Source organism: Corvus hawaiiensis, chromosome 7, assembly GCF_020740725.1.
Source record: "Corvus hawaiiensis isolate bCorHaw1 chromosome 7, bCorHaw1.pri.cur, whole genome shotgun sequence".
In the NCBI taxonomy this organism is placed as follows: domain Eukaryota; kingdom Metazoa; phylum Chordata; class Aves; order Passeriformes; family Corvidae; genus Corvus; species Corvus hawaiiensis.
Genome location: NC_063219.1, coordinates 35,742,052 through 35,758,159, shown reverse-complemented (window position 1 = coordinate 35,758,159; position 16,108 = coordinate 35,742,052). Strand labels below are relative to the sequence as shown.

The following is a 16,108-nucleotide window of genomic DNA, read 5'->3' as shown; positions in this document are numbered from 1 at the left end:
CAATGTCCTTGGATAGCGCTGTGACATAATAACAGAGACTCCAGGAAATGAAATACAGTGAGCAATAGTGAAAAAAGTTTGGTTTTTTGACACTTTATTTGGATCTCAGCTCTCCCAAGGTTGAACAGCGATGATCAGTTCTCTAATGAATTTACATTCTATTGTTCCAATCTGAGAGAAATTATGACTGTGCTACCCAACACAGAAAGCTGAGCAGGGCTGTGCTTTAGCACTGGTTGTAACAATAAAACCTTTCCAACTGGGATGGTTTCACACTAGCACAGAGAGGAATACGGGGCTGCAAAATCTGCATGGCCAGATTTCATACAGGTCTTTCAGAAATATACATGATTTATTTTTTTCCTGAAATGTCTGAATATGAATAGTGCAGGCTTTTAAGAGTATATTAAGAAAAGTGTCTTACTGTAAATGTGCACAATTAGAGAGGAAATCTTTTGCCATTAATATATTCCCATTTATCTTTTAATACTTTTAGTTCTGGAAAAAGGTTGGTTAGAGAAAAGTTGTCCTCTTGGGACGTTTATCACTGGGAAAAAATCTTTCCTGGAAAAAAGGATTTGCTGTCCAACCCTCTTTAAAATATGCAGAAATACATGATGTGCATAGTGAAGCAGAATTTGTTACAGTTATCTGATTAATGTTAGTAATTTTGACATTCTGTCTAAGTGAATTTAAACATGGACAGGAATGCTCCTGTGCACAGGACTAGAATGATTTATGTTAGCAGATTGTTGAGATACCCTGCCCAGTGAATTGGCACAGGTGGGAACAAACCTGGAGCATCCCTTGGTATTGAATCCTGCAGAGTTGGGGCACCTCCTTAGTCTCCAAGGCATAGCTGTAGTACCAAAGCTGGGGGCTTTAGTTTCACAAAATGAAGTTTGGATGTTCTGTTTATTAGGTGCATTTGTTACATGGAGAGAAAGACTTCCCACACACCCACAATGACTTATTTAATAATTAAGTATGGGCTTGACTTTTACTACTCCTTCCTCATTACAGCATTTTTAAAGGAGTTGTCACAGAGCATCCCCTTGCAAGCACAAAGGGCTCAGATCCCTCAGATGTGCTGGTTCATGCAGATTTCCATGAATTCTCATCGTTGTTATAAACTCCCTCTGGGAAAGGGGATAAAGCACACAAAGCAATGGAAAACCATGGTGATTGAAGTAGAGATATGTTAAAGGATGTTATTTTTCTGGTTTTATCCCAATTTCTCTATGATAAGCAGCACATAGACATTGGCTTCCTTTTTTTTTTTTTTTTTTTTTTAACCTGAGTCAGAATTGATCCCACTTCATAAATATACATAAGCTACTATTTTTTTTCTATAGAAACCTGGAATACAATTCAATAAAAACAAAAAGAGTATTACTTACCTCTGTTATCTAATGGAGCAATATTAAACTCCCTTCCAGTAATTCTGTTCAGCCAGAATTAAACTTTCAACTAAAAAAGCAATTAAAGAATTGTCAGATTCTTCAGAAAAAAAACTGTTAATGTGAAATTTTTAATTCTGATACCTGGAAAGAAAGAACATATGCAAATATTATTCAGGAGCTGTGATTTGGATTGGGATAAAATTCATTGTATTTCTAGAATTTTCTTTCAAACCTTACTATATAGTGAACTGCAATTCATTTTTTTCTTCTAGGTTTTAAACTGATTATTACTATGGTGAGATTTTTCTTCTAAATTCCAAAACGTGAAACATTTATTGTCTTGCATTCAGGTTTCTCATGTGATGATGTGGTGAGCGCTCTTCAGTTCTAAAACTCTTCACTTCACTTTGGTTCATAAAGATTGAATTTTTAGACTTTGAACCATTCTGCAAGAACCTCTTTTCTGTTGGAGCTATTAAGCAGGAAGAGTGTTGAGTAGGTGTTTTTACAGGCACGTTTAGATAAACTGTGATTTTTCAAATTAAGGAACAGATGCCTGGTTTTCTGACATTTACATGCCTGTAGCATCCTTTATACACATTTTAAATGCTGTTATCTCATTTTCCCAGGTGCTGGATGTATAAATGTATTAAGTGTTTTGTCTAAAAGTGATGGGAGTCGCAGTTTGCACTTTAAGGACTTCTCATTCAGTGACAGCACTTCTCCTGTTTCCCCTCTGCACTTTTGCATTTTAGGTCATTGTTAAGTCTGGCCCAGGCACCTTCCTCAGCTTGGCTGTGTATGATGAGTACATCTTCTGGTCAGATGGAGTGAGGAGAGCCATCCTGCGTTCCAGTAAATACACGGGAGGAGACACCAAAGTTCTCCGCTCCGATATCCCGCACCAGCCAATGGGAATTATTGCTGTTGCCAACGACACCAACAGCTGTAAGCTACAAAGCAGTTTTCTTAATGCCAATATCGTTAATTTCAGGGATTTTACTTAGTTTTAGCCAAGTTAAAAGATTATATGGCGTTTCGTAAATTCTTTAGTTCAGAAAAGATGGGGTATAACCTCTTCCCAAGTAAATAAGTAGTATTCAGAATTTTCTGCTGTGGGTGTTGAGCTCAATGGATAGCAGTTAAATATTTTCTTGTCAAATTTCAGCAGCTTTGAATGTAGCAGGCTTTAAAAATTGTTATTTTCCAGCTGTTTGTTTATCTTCAGCGTGCCAGCATCTGAGGGATGCTGACGTTTTCATCCGAGTGATAAAACCCAAATCAATTGCCCGTGGATCTGAGATATGGTGATCTTTGCTCTCTCAAAGACATTGGCCATTGAAGCAAATTTAATCAAAGAGAGTTCATCTCTTGCTGTTGGTTTTTTCAGGTGAGTTATCTCCCTGTGCACAACTGAATGGAGGCTGCCATGATTTATGCCTTCTGACGCCTGATGGACGAGTGAACTGCTCGTGTAGAGGGGACAGAGTCCTGATAGATGATAACAGATGTGTGAGTAAGTAATGGTAGCTGACACGATGCTTTTCTGTGCTGTGAGGCACTTGGCTTTCATAAGACAGTTGGCCCAAGCCATTAATTTTATTTCTTCTATACACTGTAAAAATTGATCTGGCAATTCAGCAAAACCAGGCTTTTAACTCTTTTTTTCTTGTAAGTCTTTTGGGAGGGTTAAAAAGCATTAATACTCTACTTAAAACTCCTCTTATGGTCGTGGGATACTGTTTCTTATTAATAGTTAGGACTTTAACATATGTATCATAATTACTGCTGAGATAGATAGAAATATGTGAATTTATCATTCAGGTCTGTCTAGGGTTATGTGGGATAATTTACTGAAGTTGAACTTTAATCAAAGCACTTTCTCACCTCTCTCTTTATGTTGTCAAACCAGTGATTGGCAGTGAAGTAAAAGAGGTTCAGCAGATAAATTCATATGCCTAATAATTTATTTTATAATAATTACATGGCATTTATATTTTCCCAATGCATTGCAACTCTTGAAATTGCTCTGAGGTAAAACCATGTTTAAATTGTCACCTAGAACATGATGAAAGATTTAATCTTCTAAATTATTCTGTAGAACGTTTGCAGGAAATAGTGATCTGAGCTATTAGAAAAAAGAAATAAGAAAGGCACTAAATGTTGGGGTTGATTAGCACAGAAGGGCTGGAAACGAGACAGACTTTAGTTGTGAGATCAAAAGTTTCTTTCTTCGTAACTCAGTTGAAAGGGATGCTCAATAAAATTGAAAGTTAGCAATTCCAGCTGAGAAAAGGAATTAACTGTCCTTTCACAGTGTAATTAGGCTGTGTAACTTCCTGCCAGTCAAGAGTCTTGAGACAAAGCTTCAGTGAAATTCAAAGAGGGAGAGATGATGATATGGGTAATGACTGCTCCAACTACTTACTTGTCATCAAAGAAACAGTCTGAAAGGCATTAAAATGCTTTGTTTCTGCAAGATGGAGTTTGAAGCAATCTCTACAAGGGTGTCTGGTTGGACTTGAACTGAGGGCTGATTATCCTGTATTTATGTTTTTCTTTTTTTTCTAAAGATTCCAGTCTAAGATGCTGAACTAGATGAACTAGAAATGTAATTGAGAATTACTGTCCCTAAGATCTAAGCTCCTACAATGCCAGAAAATGGAGGGAAAAGAGATAAAAACAGTTAAACTAAAATTTAAGGGACTATATAAATCATATTCAAGACCAGATCTTACCTTGTCCAGAATCTATATTTTACTTCATGTTTGAATCAAATCAAGAAATGCTTTCAATTATTATTGGCTTGGCTATTGCATAAAGCAGACATTGGTTCTTTCTGAATTTGTGCTGATGTGATTAGAATGGAAACAAGAAAGGAGCATAAAAATTTGGTATCATTTTCCCATTGTTCTTCTTCTTGAGTTGTCCTAAATACTCCTCTTTTCTCTCCACTTTGATATTTTGTTGAGAACCATGCTCACAAGGACAGATGTATGACCTATCATGAAGTTCATGACCAAATTGTTGTGTCCAATTCGTGATATGTTTTAGTTTCTTAAGTAAAAGAGTAAAAATTTTAAATGTGCACCAGGTTCTCTTCTAAAATGATAGATAAAACATCCACTAGATGAGAAGGGGAGGGGTTTTGTGAATAAAAGAAATAAGTAAAATGGAAGCAGCAGGTTTTCTGCATTGGGGTTTAGGCTGTATCATTCAAGCTGGGGGTTGGAAAGGCACGGGTGAGTAGAAGGAAGCTGAGCACAATAGTGGCAAAGTTCTTATCACAATCAGTGCCTCTGAGTTGTTTCACTACATGTTCCTTCATGGATATTTGTCAGTGTATTTTCTTTTACAGGTTCTCCTTGTAGAAGCTTTTAAGCTCTGATGCCATGGTGTGTTTTACTGTTTTGTACTTAGGTTTTCAAAATTCACGTAGGTCAAACTTGAAATGCAGTCAGCATTCTTTCTTATCTCCGCTAGTTGTAAAAGCTTTTAAAAGTTACCTGTTAATGTGTTTTATTTCTAGGTAAAAATTCTACTTGCAACATCTATTCAGAGTTTGAATGTGGGAATGGTGAATGCATTGATTATCAGCTGACTTGCGATGGCATTGCTCACTGTAAGGACAAGTCTGATGAGAAACTTTTCTACTGTGGTAGGTATTTCCAGATCTTTCACCTTCCTGTTGTAATTGTGGTGTCACACATGCTTAGATTGTTTCCTCTGTGACTTCTCTACTTATTTTCACCATCTCAGCCAAGATGCTCAGCAAGAAAATGGCAACACACATTAAGAAAACCCTTACATGACATGGAGAAAATTATATGAAAATATTTTTTTCTTTCAAACTTCATGTATTAACTGACATATTTACTAAAAAGCATCTCAAATGTTCTCATATTTGTGTCTCTAAAATAAAAATAAGGAAAAACACAGCTGCTTTTTCAAAGATGGAAGATACTTATTCTGCAATACTGAAAAAATAGATGAATGCTAGTTTATAGATTTATAAATAGATTTATAAATACAAGATTTGTTGCCTAGAGAAGCTGTGGCTGCCCCTAGAAGTGTTCAAGGCCAGGTTGGAGCTTGCAGCAACCTGGGATAGTGGAAGGTGTCCCTGCCCATGGCAGGGGTGGAATGAGATGGTCTTTAAGGTCCCTCCCAACCCATTCCATGATTCTGTGTTTCTGAGGGCCATCAATTTGTCTTTCCATGGGTTTGCCACATAATTCTGTGAAGGACATTCTATTAACTTGCAGTGTGCCAGTGAACATTTTGCCTCATTTAAATCAACCATACCAAAATTTTGCTACACATTGGAAAAAAAAGCCAGGAAGAGCTGGGATTCTGGGATGCACTAGGTCATATGCAGGGTGTTGCTTTCTGAACCTGATAAAGAACAGGATGGTGGACTCATTATTGTTGATTAACTAATGCAGTGAATGTTATTATTGTGACTTCTGCAATAATTAGGGCTTTAGTAAACCAGTCCTGAATTTTCCAACATATCCTTACGTAAAATTCATTCACTCTTCAATAGTGTTCTTGAGCAGAATGGTATTGGTGTTGGTGCTCAGAAATCCAGAAACCTCTCTGCTAATGTTTGTTGTTATTTTATTCTCCATTTGTTGCTGTTTTGGTTTAGGTCAGATTTGGTATGCTTCATTCTATATGATCACGATATTGTTGCCATATGCAAACACGCTCCCCAAAAAAGTGTCTCAAAACAAATGCATCTAAAGTACATGGGTGTTTTACACCACAAGATAATGAAAACTGGGAGTTAGGCTTCACCTCTTTTTTTTTTTTTTTTCTTTTTGCCATTCTTTCTTGTCATGCCTTACTGATTTTTCTGTACCCCTTTATCAGTCCAAGTTCTGCTGCATAAGAGATGAACAACTTCTGAAGGTTTTTTCATGTAGCTTTGAATGCATTATCAACTAAAATACTTTTTTCTGGATTGTTTGTTTGGATTGAGTGTAAGGCTGTTCTCATGAAGTGTCAGTCCAATCATGTGCTTGTATTTAACTTCCCAGAGAACAGAGGCTGTCGGAAGGGTTTCAAGCCATGCTCCAATCGCCGCTGTGTTCCCAGTGACAAAGTCTGTGATGGGGCAAATGACTGTGGTGACAACTCTGATGAATTTGACTGTAAAGGTAAATGGCAGTAATTTCCAAGGTGATTTAGGAATATTGCTTTGTAAATATTTATTATGCAGATTGGAGTAGCTGGAAAAGAACGTGTGATTTAATCATATGATGGGATTGATATAAAGGCTGATTTTGGTTTGCACCTAGAGTCTTCTAGGAGGAGAGGAGTTTTGACTATAAAATGTCAAATATATGCATTATATATAATATTTTATATGTATAAAATATAAAATACAGGTGCTGTTCCTTCTGTGAAGTAATGAGAGAGTAACTTTACTGCGGACAGGTTGAAAGATGGGTGATTTCTTCTCTGCATCTGCTTCTTCTTTGAAGCAGCAAATGCTCTGTTTCTCTGCTTCTCAGATGCATGGCAATGTCTGTGTCCTTTGCAAAGCTTGCTAGAATTGTTCTCCTTTTTATATCAGAATTGGTTTTTGGTTTTTTGTCTTACAACATGAATTTTTATATCTGTACATCAGCCAATGCACAAAGGCCACAAATCCTTCGTTACAATTCAGAAAGGTTGGAGGGGATACTATTCCACAAGATATATAACTAAAAAGCTAGATATCTGTAATAATTAGCATTTTTTTGAAGGCACCAAATAATTTTTAATCATTTACCTAAATATAAGTAGAGGGAAAAACATATAGGCAAGAACCCCAAGCTGGTTTTACAAGAAATAAATCTGAGAGATTCATGAATGATCCTGAAAATGCTTCTTCCTGCCTCAAATATTGATTATCTCAAAATGAGTTTAATTACCTAGAGACGCTTCCAGGCTAAAAAATAAATTAAAAAATTAGAAACTTACACGTGTAATAAACTCAAACTCATATGTCTGCTGGAAGGTACAGTGTGTTCTGAATGCCTCATTCTGAAAGGCAGAAGGCTTAAACATCATCATATGTATAATGTGCATCTGAAGAGTCTGTTTAGCACACAAATTTACATCCTTTATAACCATATGTTCCAGACTCAGCCTGTGCCTCGACAGAATTCCGCTGTGCAGATGGGGTTTGCATCGGGAAATCAGCGCAGTGCAACCAGATCATTGACTGTGCAGATGCTTCAGATGAAAAGAGCTGCAGTAAGTTTGTGTTTGTGCTCCCTCACAGCATCTGCTCCCTGATTATTCCTTGTTATGTAGCAGTTAATTCCTGGGCACTGCTGCTTGGGATACCGACACCTGCGTGGTGTCCTCGAGCTCAGTGTGAAAATTAAACTGTGAGGCTCTCAGGCTGTGTTAGGTGTGTGGTAATTTGCTGTCTCTTTCCAGATAATACAAACTGTGCCTACTTCTATAAACTTGGGATAAAATCTTCGGGATTTATCAGCTGTAATTCGACTTCCCTCTGTATACTGCCAGAATGGATTTGTGATGGAGCTAATGACTGTGGAGATTATACAGATGAGCTAAAATGCCCAGGTAACTGTGAAAAAGTAAAAAAAAAAAAAAAAAAACCAACCCAACAAACAAACAACAGCAAAACAACATTAATTTACTTTTCTAAAAAATAACAGGGGGTTTTTTTTTGGGGGGGAGTGTTTCTCATTGTGTTGCAAAATGTTTATTCAGTCAAAACTGATTTTATTTAACAAAGAGATTAATATAATGCTGAATGCAGTTTATTCACCTTTATTTTGTGTTGCATGGGATTATGCAAATTATTACAAAAGAATAATTTTTTAATATATAATAATTATATAATTATAATTTTTTAAAATACAAAAGAATGATTTTTATTTTTTCCTAAAGCAAACTGTAATGCCTAGCTTTCTATTTCCTCCAGGTTAGGTCTGTCATTTGTCATTTTTATTTAAGTAAAACAGGAGTCATTAAAATGTCAAGCTCATCAAGCATCAGCATAATCACTCAGGAACTTTTATTAGCCACCACTTCAGTGGGTGGTATTTCTTTTCTTGCTGACTTGTTTTACTTTCTCTTTTATTTGGTCCTTGGAATAGGCTGCCAGGGTAGAATCCAGGGTTATTGCTTTTTGTGATAGTTCTGGTCTTCAGCAAAGAGAAAAGGGAATGACAGCTTGAGCCCCAGACTCAGGACTGAGGTTATTGCTCGATATTTAATGTTAACCAGCAAATTATTCACAATATTCAATTCTTTCCTAATGAAGGAGGGCATTTATGTGTTTGCTCCATTTTTATCCAGAACCCCTCATTTGTGTTTGAGAATATTAAGCACAAAATGTAAACATCTTTTTATTTCTATTTGTTTTTATAATTGATTTATTCTAGAGTGAAACTAATCTCCTGTTACCCCTAACTCTTTCCTCTAAGAATAAGCATTTAATAAAAGTAAATATTTCCTAAACAATAAATTTTATTCTTTGTAAAATTAAAGACTTCAAATTTTATGTTATTCGGTGCCATCAAAATTTTGCCTGGTAGTGGACATAATCTGATTATTTCCATTTAATATTCTCTTTTTCTGTGTGATAATCCTGTTATGTCACCAGAAGTTTCTATTAGAATTCTTGTATACATTGTGCCAAATGTATTGATGAAAATATTACCAGGATGCAGAGAAAGCTGGGACTTGAGCAGTACTGTCAGCCAACCTGACATTAAGAACTTCCATCAATCCTATGAATAGATGCATATTAAGTTAGAGTTACCATTCTAATCTCTACATTCTCCAGATTATCTCTTAATTATGTAAATGTATATAACCCTTGATTTAGCTCAAAATAGCTTAGATTTGCTGTATTTCCATACAAAGAAGGGGTTTTTTTCCGTACCAAGGAATATTTTGAGGGCAGTGTGCTACAGCTTCAGTAAACTAATGTTGCATAAGTACACTAATGTGCATTTTATTCCATTGTCCATTTATTTGTATTACTTCTCTCTGAATTCCAAATGTATGCCAAAATGTTCCATCATTTCAATGTGTGACTAATTGCCTGGATCATTCCTCCCTTTACTTGGAAGCAATACCATTCCCACCATGTGATTTCCTTTGCCATTTCATTCAAAACTGACCAACTCTGGCACATTAAGTTTTTGAGTGTTGTTTCTATTACAAATATTGCAATTCCCATTAGCAGTTTGGTTCAGTGTCATTGTTCTTACAGAAAACTACAGCAAAATACTCATGTAGGGTAGCTGTACTTAGAGAATCCTTAATGTCTACCAAGTCATCACAGATGTCCCACTTCTTTCTTTATTCTTTATTTTTTTTTTTTCATTCATACAGCTGTAGAAGCAATAAATGTTCACTTTAACTTTCCTTTTCAAAGAGAGGAGGCTGAAAAAAAAATACAGTACACTGAGGGAACAGTGAAAACCATGGCAGTTTCAGTGGTTTCCAGTGCTTGGAACTCCTGGGTTTTCCCAGGACCTTGCTTAAGATTTTGAAAATAAGCTGTTATTAGACTAATATTTGTGCTTGCATCATGAAACTCAATATGTGACATTTTCTCTCCTCAAACCTGGTTTCTAAGCATTCATAAAAATCAAATTTTAAATTACTTTCTGACTCTACGAAATAAAAAAGACAAAGGATAAGTTCTTAATTTCTGACCAGGTCTGGTCCTCTGGCTCCAGCATCACTGGTGTAGCTCCTGTTAGTCAGTGCATGCATGAGATTTGTAGCTTCTCCCAGTGACAAAAATACTGCCACAATTAGATTATCTTGTAAATGACAGCAGAAAGATCAGAAGGGCAATTTCTTTAGCTGGTGTAAACCAACAAGCAATGTTGACCTGCCTGACCTCAAAATCTGTAAACTGAAGTACTTTCCTCTATAGGCTTTTTAATTTAGTTTGAAGCTGTGCTCTGATTCTTCTCTAAAAATATAAAAAATAACTATTTCAGCTCCCTAAACTAATTAGCTATCACTTTTTTTTAATGAACACAAATTATTTACTTTTTTTTTTCCCATTTTTAAACATAAACACTTTGTCCATCAGTATTCAGAAATTTAGCAAAAATGTATTAGGCTCCTAATCATACTAGTAGAGACCATTTTACATTACATTCTTTATTTTATCACAGTTCAAAACAAACCCACATGTGAAGAAAATTATTTTGGTTGTCCTAGTGGAAGATGTATTCTGACCACCTGGCTTTGTGATGGGCAGAAAGACTGTGAGGACGGAGTAGATGAATTGCACTGTGGTGAGCATTTTGTCTTATTTGTATTTCTTTAGTCACTAATGCACTTTGGCAAAGAAGTGTGCATTTATATCTCAGAGATTATATAAAAAGTTCTTTGATGCTGTATTTTCAGATTCAGTTCTGATACTTCATGCTGTCAATACCTTAAGTTCTATTTCATGCCAGAATGAAAGCCCTTTATTTTTTTCTCTCTTAAGGATATATTTATATACGGAGTTTTCTATTACTTTAATATATAACAATTTCACTAATTTTCACAGCTCCTCATTAGAAGAGTTTTATAGGTATCATGAATTTGAGTCACTATCTGGACCCCAACGGGAAATACCCAAACACCAAAATAGGCATTCCTTTGCATCAGAGGCCATATAGATGTAATTATTTAAAGTAATGATGGAAGTGATGTAAATAAAATACAGCATGAACTGCGAACTGGGTTAAGGGTCTGTTCTCTCTCAGATCTTTTCAGATTCTTAAATTTTACCTGAGTCACAAAGCAGGTTGGCTTTACTCCTGCTGGGAGCTGGTCTTTCAGTTTGTATGGATTACCTGAATTGATTATTTTTGTAGTGAAATTGTACCAGAACAGCAAAAAGCAGTGCCAAATTTTCCTATTCCCTATTTAAATAACACCTGAAATTCGGGTATTTTTCAGTTTTTGTGGTGTTTTTGCTTTACTTCCTACCATGACTGAACATTTTATATCACTCTCTTTGTGACCCAGTTCCCATTAACGTGCTTCCATATTTGCTTTGCAGTTTTCATTGTATATTTTTATCTTATAACTTCAGATTAGGAACTGCTCTGCACTGTGACAATCAGAATCTTTTCTGTTGGCCACGTTTGTCAAGCATAACTAGGTGTTTACATTTCCAGGTTTTATTCACTTCTGTACAATATTATAAACTGAATTAGCTGATTTTTATGGGCAAAAGAGAAGGGGGTTTAAGTCAATTCTACTTTTCCCACATTTTGAGACACCTGTTATAATGCTCGTCTTTAAATTCAGATTTCATTACCTAAAATTATTTTAATGTTAATATTAAAATTTGTTGTCATCAGCTGCAACAAAATAAAATTTATTCCTAAAGAAAGGAGTCTGGGAAACATGGAAGACCTGAATGTTTCAGAGAAGAATAGCACTTACTTAGAGCAGTTGTGCAGTCTGATTGTGAAATGCAGAAGCTCTTATTTTCAATGTATAGAAAAGTGTAAATGGGATAAAGCAAACACACAGCAATTTTTCTTGTGAGAGAAAATAACATGAAAGCTTTTAAAGATGGAGTTAAATACTGGAATACCAGGAGGAAGGCTGGGTTGGAAAATTTGGACTGTGCCCTCAGCACTACTACCCAAATAGAGCAGTTGACTGTAGCTGTAGCATCTATGTTAAATATGCAAACCAGGCTTCAGTTTTTAAAGTGTTTCTCCTCTTCCCACTAAAAAAAATACTTGGAAATATTGGAATGTGTTTGGAATGTTTTACTATTTATTTTTATAAATGGGTTGGTGAATGCAAACTCTGAGACAAACTGATAACATGTTGAATAACAAGATTAGGATTTTACTGTGTTGGAGGGTTTTAGTACATGGAAACTGGGAGGGAAGAAAGGAGCAGTGCAAAAAATCCTAAACCATGGCTGAAAATGCAGGGAACGCAGGGCTGTTGTGAACCTAAGAAATGCAGTGCCTGGTGTCGTCCCCAGATTCGTCCTGTTCATGGAATCAATTTGCTTGCTCTGCAAACAAGTGCATCTCCAAGCAGTGGACCTGTGATGGTGAGGACGACTGTGGAGATGGCTTAGACGAGAGCGATGCTGTTTGTGGTGAGTAGGATCCTTTCAGCTCTGGGTTGTGGCAGATCAGGCAGAATGAGACACCACGTGGTCTAAGGAGAGGCTGGGAAGGGAACAAGGACAGAATCTCCAAAGGCTGTGAGGGATCTCCTCCCTCAGCCCCCTCCAACCAGCAGATAGGTTCCTTTTTATGGGAACTGGATGATTTGTGTGAATTTTATCAGTAGAGTTATGAATGGCAAACCAGCCTGGGTGAAAGAACAGCCAGCCTGTTGTCCATTTCCTATCCTTTAGGTAAAACTGCTGTTTGAATTTTATATTTGAGTGATGAGTGCTCAAAGACCCTGAAGTTGTTGTATTTTGGGTTTGGTTTTTTTTTCCCTAGCTCTTCCTTCTATTCTCTCTAAAATTTTTTATACCATAAGCATATATTGTATGGTATTTCTCTCACATTCCCAAACGCTTCAAGGTGCATGAGAAACTGAAAATTTTGTTTTCATTCTAGGGCTCAATGGACTGGAAATGTGTTAGTGAATTCTCTTCAAAAGAAAATCACATTATGTCAAATCATGGTGTCACAATTTAGTGATTTTATACATTGGTTCCGTCATTCTCTGTATTTTAAGTTTCTTTGTAAAATTTCAGCTTTTAACTCTTAAATATATGTTCCTTTTCAAACATCCTCTTAAAGTCCATTCAACAAAGAGTATTTATTCCATATTTCCAGTGTGTTACCACAGTAAAAATACTGTTGATAACTGAAAGTGTTAAGTAGGCAGAGAAGAAATGTGGTTTGTTAAAGTAGTTGCTTAATCAAATGTAGATGTAGAAATGCCATCAAATGAAAAGGATGGAGGTGGAACTTATACTGTTCTAATATGGTAAAATGTGAATTATTTAGGACACTAACTTCTCTCAAAGAGGGGAAAAATCTGCACTGGTTATAAAGAAAGGAAAGTTAAGTCTTCTCCTTAGGAACAGGTGTTGGATCTGAATTGCAAGGAGAAAAGAGATTAAAATGACTTCAGATTTTTCAGTCTTAAAAAGCAGTAGAAATTCAACATGAAGTTCAATTCTAGAAATTTCACAAAAGGGCAAATGAGTATAAGTAGGCAAAAGTTGCCCCTTTTGCATAAGTAGGACAGAAAATATTTTTAAAAATGTTTTAGTATTTTACTAATTTCTAATTAAAACTTGTAGAAAATACACCGTGAAGTATATTTAACTTATCTAAGAGAATACATTAAGTGATGATTGCACAAAAATTTGCTTCCAAATGGAGTAAGTTTAATCCTAGGATATAACATTATCTAAAGAATAGCCAAGGAAAAACTAGTCAGGTAAACAGTATGTTGAGTTAGTTGGATCAGAACTGTCAGGTATTTTTAACTCACACTACTGCTTTACTTGGTACACATTGTTTTCTTCTCTGATTAACAAAATTTTTGAGTGCCTTTGGCTTCCATAGAGTTTGGTGATGCAGGGATTACATGGTTTGCAAGATCCGTTCCCTTGTTCAGTCAGTCCAAATGTGCAGTCAAATTTACTGACCAAAACTGGCTCAAAAAATTATTCTGCTGGATGGTTTTCATAAAGTGTGGGAAATTTAAGAGGCTGAATAAATGAAAAGAATGGAAGAAATAGCAAATGGTCAAAATTTGACTGTAAAACAACCCTAGCCAGTAAGTTTATCATAATGTGCAGGACAAAGTCATAATTTAGAATAAACCCCTTTAATCATTACCCGTCACCATAAAAGCATAGGTGAGGATGTTCCAGTGGAGAATATGGGATGGTTCCATGCTGAGGGCTCCCATGCCATGTTTCTGCAGGCTCAGTGACCTGTGCTGCAGACACCTTCAGCTGCCTGGGCTCCCACGCCTGCGTCCCCCAGCACTGGCTCTGTGACGGGGAGCGGGACTGTCCCAATGGAAGTGACGAGCTCTCCACAGCAGGCTGTGGTAGGTTCGCATGTCAAAAAAAAATGTTATTTCCATGCTGCTTTTGTCTCTGTAGTGTCCACTTTGCTGGTGAAGATTGCTGGCCCTTGTGTGAGCACATGGAGCAGGATCCTTCAGCTTTTTAATCAGCCTGACACCTCCAGGCTCTGCTCACACGCAGCGAGGCAGCCCAGCTGAAGAAAATGTGACTCAGTGTGTTTACTGATGAAAATTAGCACATCAGTGACTATGCAGTTTTAATGCTCTTCCTGAAGAAAATGCTGCTGCTCAGGTCAGGGAGGTTGTGCATCAAGAAGGGAGATGCTTTTCTGGCTGATTGTTCAGATCCTGGCATCTCTTACCCTATAAAATATTACTTCCAGTCTCCTGAGACACATTTCTGTTAACAGTGTCAGGAGTTCAGTAATAGTTTCACTGGAGGGGATTGTTTTATTAATGTGTAAAAGTTGTATATAAATATATTCTATACATTTTGAGTGTTTATGGACTTGGAAGAGCATTTGTTCAGGAGCAGGCTAATACAAGGACATCTCTTCTTCGCAAATGTTTTCTTCTTCAGAGCCAGACCTCAGTTTAGTCATAGACAGCATCAACTTCTGAAGCTTTTCTGCCTTGGATTACAGGAGATTTTAGCTATCTTTACTTCTGTAGCATTCTTTGTGATGTGTAGGTTTTTCTGGTATTGAATTGTGTGATGCTTTTTATCTGACTAAAAAGTTATGGTTCTTTCCATTGAATTCACTCAAATGCACTTCTCATTTCATCTTTGTGTAAGAAAATCAGCTGTATATCTGGTTGTTCTCAATTTCTTTCTTTCTTTTTTTTTTTTTTTTTTTATGGGCTGTATTTTCCTTAGCTCCCAATAACACTTGTGATGAGAACGCTTTCATGTGCCATAACAAAGTCTGCATTCCCAAGCAGTTTGTTTGTGACCACGATGATGACTGTGGAGATGGATCGGATGAATCTCTGGAATGTGGCAAGTATAACAAAAATAGAGCAAATAGAACAATTTCACTGCTAACTGTAAGGCATTCTTCAGGGCTCAGTACTTGAAGGCACTATTGAAAAAGAAAGCTCTTCATTTTTTTAAGTTAATTCTCACTTTTAAATTATGCATCAATTAATACAGTTTGGGATTAACTTGGATCTGGGGCTGCAGTGACAAATTATTTCCCATAGTGTCTTACAGTTGACTGCTAATAATATTAAAGAGAATTTTAAAAGTATGTCCTAGAATTTCTTGTTTAACAAGTGTATCTTTATTATATGGTTTTTTGTCTTTTTGTCTCTATACGGTTTTTTCCTACCAAATAATGAAACACATCTGTCATGATTGTCATTGAAGTTAAATGATATCAACTAAAAAACATATGTCAATGTTTAATTTTCACCACTCACATGAATTTAGGGTTTCTTATACTATCTGGATATCTGCACAGGGCCATACTCAGAAACACTAATCTATATGAATACTATTTATGGAAAATATAGAGCAAATATTCCCTCCAAAAGGAGAAATTGGTGATTATAATGCCTGGTTTGGTGCTGTCACAATCTATATTAGTTGTTTACTCTTAAATTTGCTTCAGAAATGAGAGCCATAACAGAAAATAGCTAGAAAATATCTGTATATTATAGATGTCTTTATTGTG

At 36.2% G+C, this 16,108-nt stretch overlaps 1 protein-coding gene across 1 annotated transcript in view; it reads left to right on the top strand.

Annotated features, from left to right (window-relative positions):
* Positions 1 to 16,108, top strand: part of LRP1B (LDL receptor related protein 1B) — a 640,387-nt gene that overhangs the window by 514,266 nt on the left and 110,013 nt on the right. The window contains exons 43-52 of the mRNA XM_048309308.1: positions 2,159 to 2,351; positions 2,794 to 2,919; positions 4,933 to 5,061; positions 6,446 to 6,565; positions 7,536 to 7,649; positions 7,839 to 7,988; positions 10,574 to 10,696; positions 12,403 to 12,522; positions 14,325 to 14,453; positions 15,310 to 15,432. Of these exons, the coding sequence (XP_048165265.1) occupies positions 2,159 to 2,351; positions 2,794 to 2,919; positions 4,933 to 5,061; positions 6,446 to 6,565; positions 7,536 to 7,649; positions 7,839 to 7,988; positions 10,574 to 10,696; positions 12,403 to 12,522; positions 14,325 to 14,453; positions 15,310 to 15,432 (1,327 nt within the window). The remainder of the gene's footprint in view (positions 1 to 2,158; positions 2,352 to 2,793; positions 2,920 to 4,932; positions 5,062 to 6,445; positions 6,566 to 7,535; positions 7,650 to 7,838; positions 7,989 to 10,573; positions 10,697 to 12,402; positions 12,523 to 14,324; positions 14,454 to 15,309; positions 15,433 to 16,108) is intronic.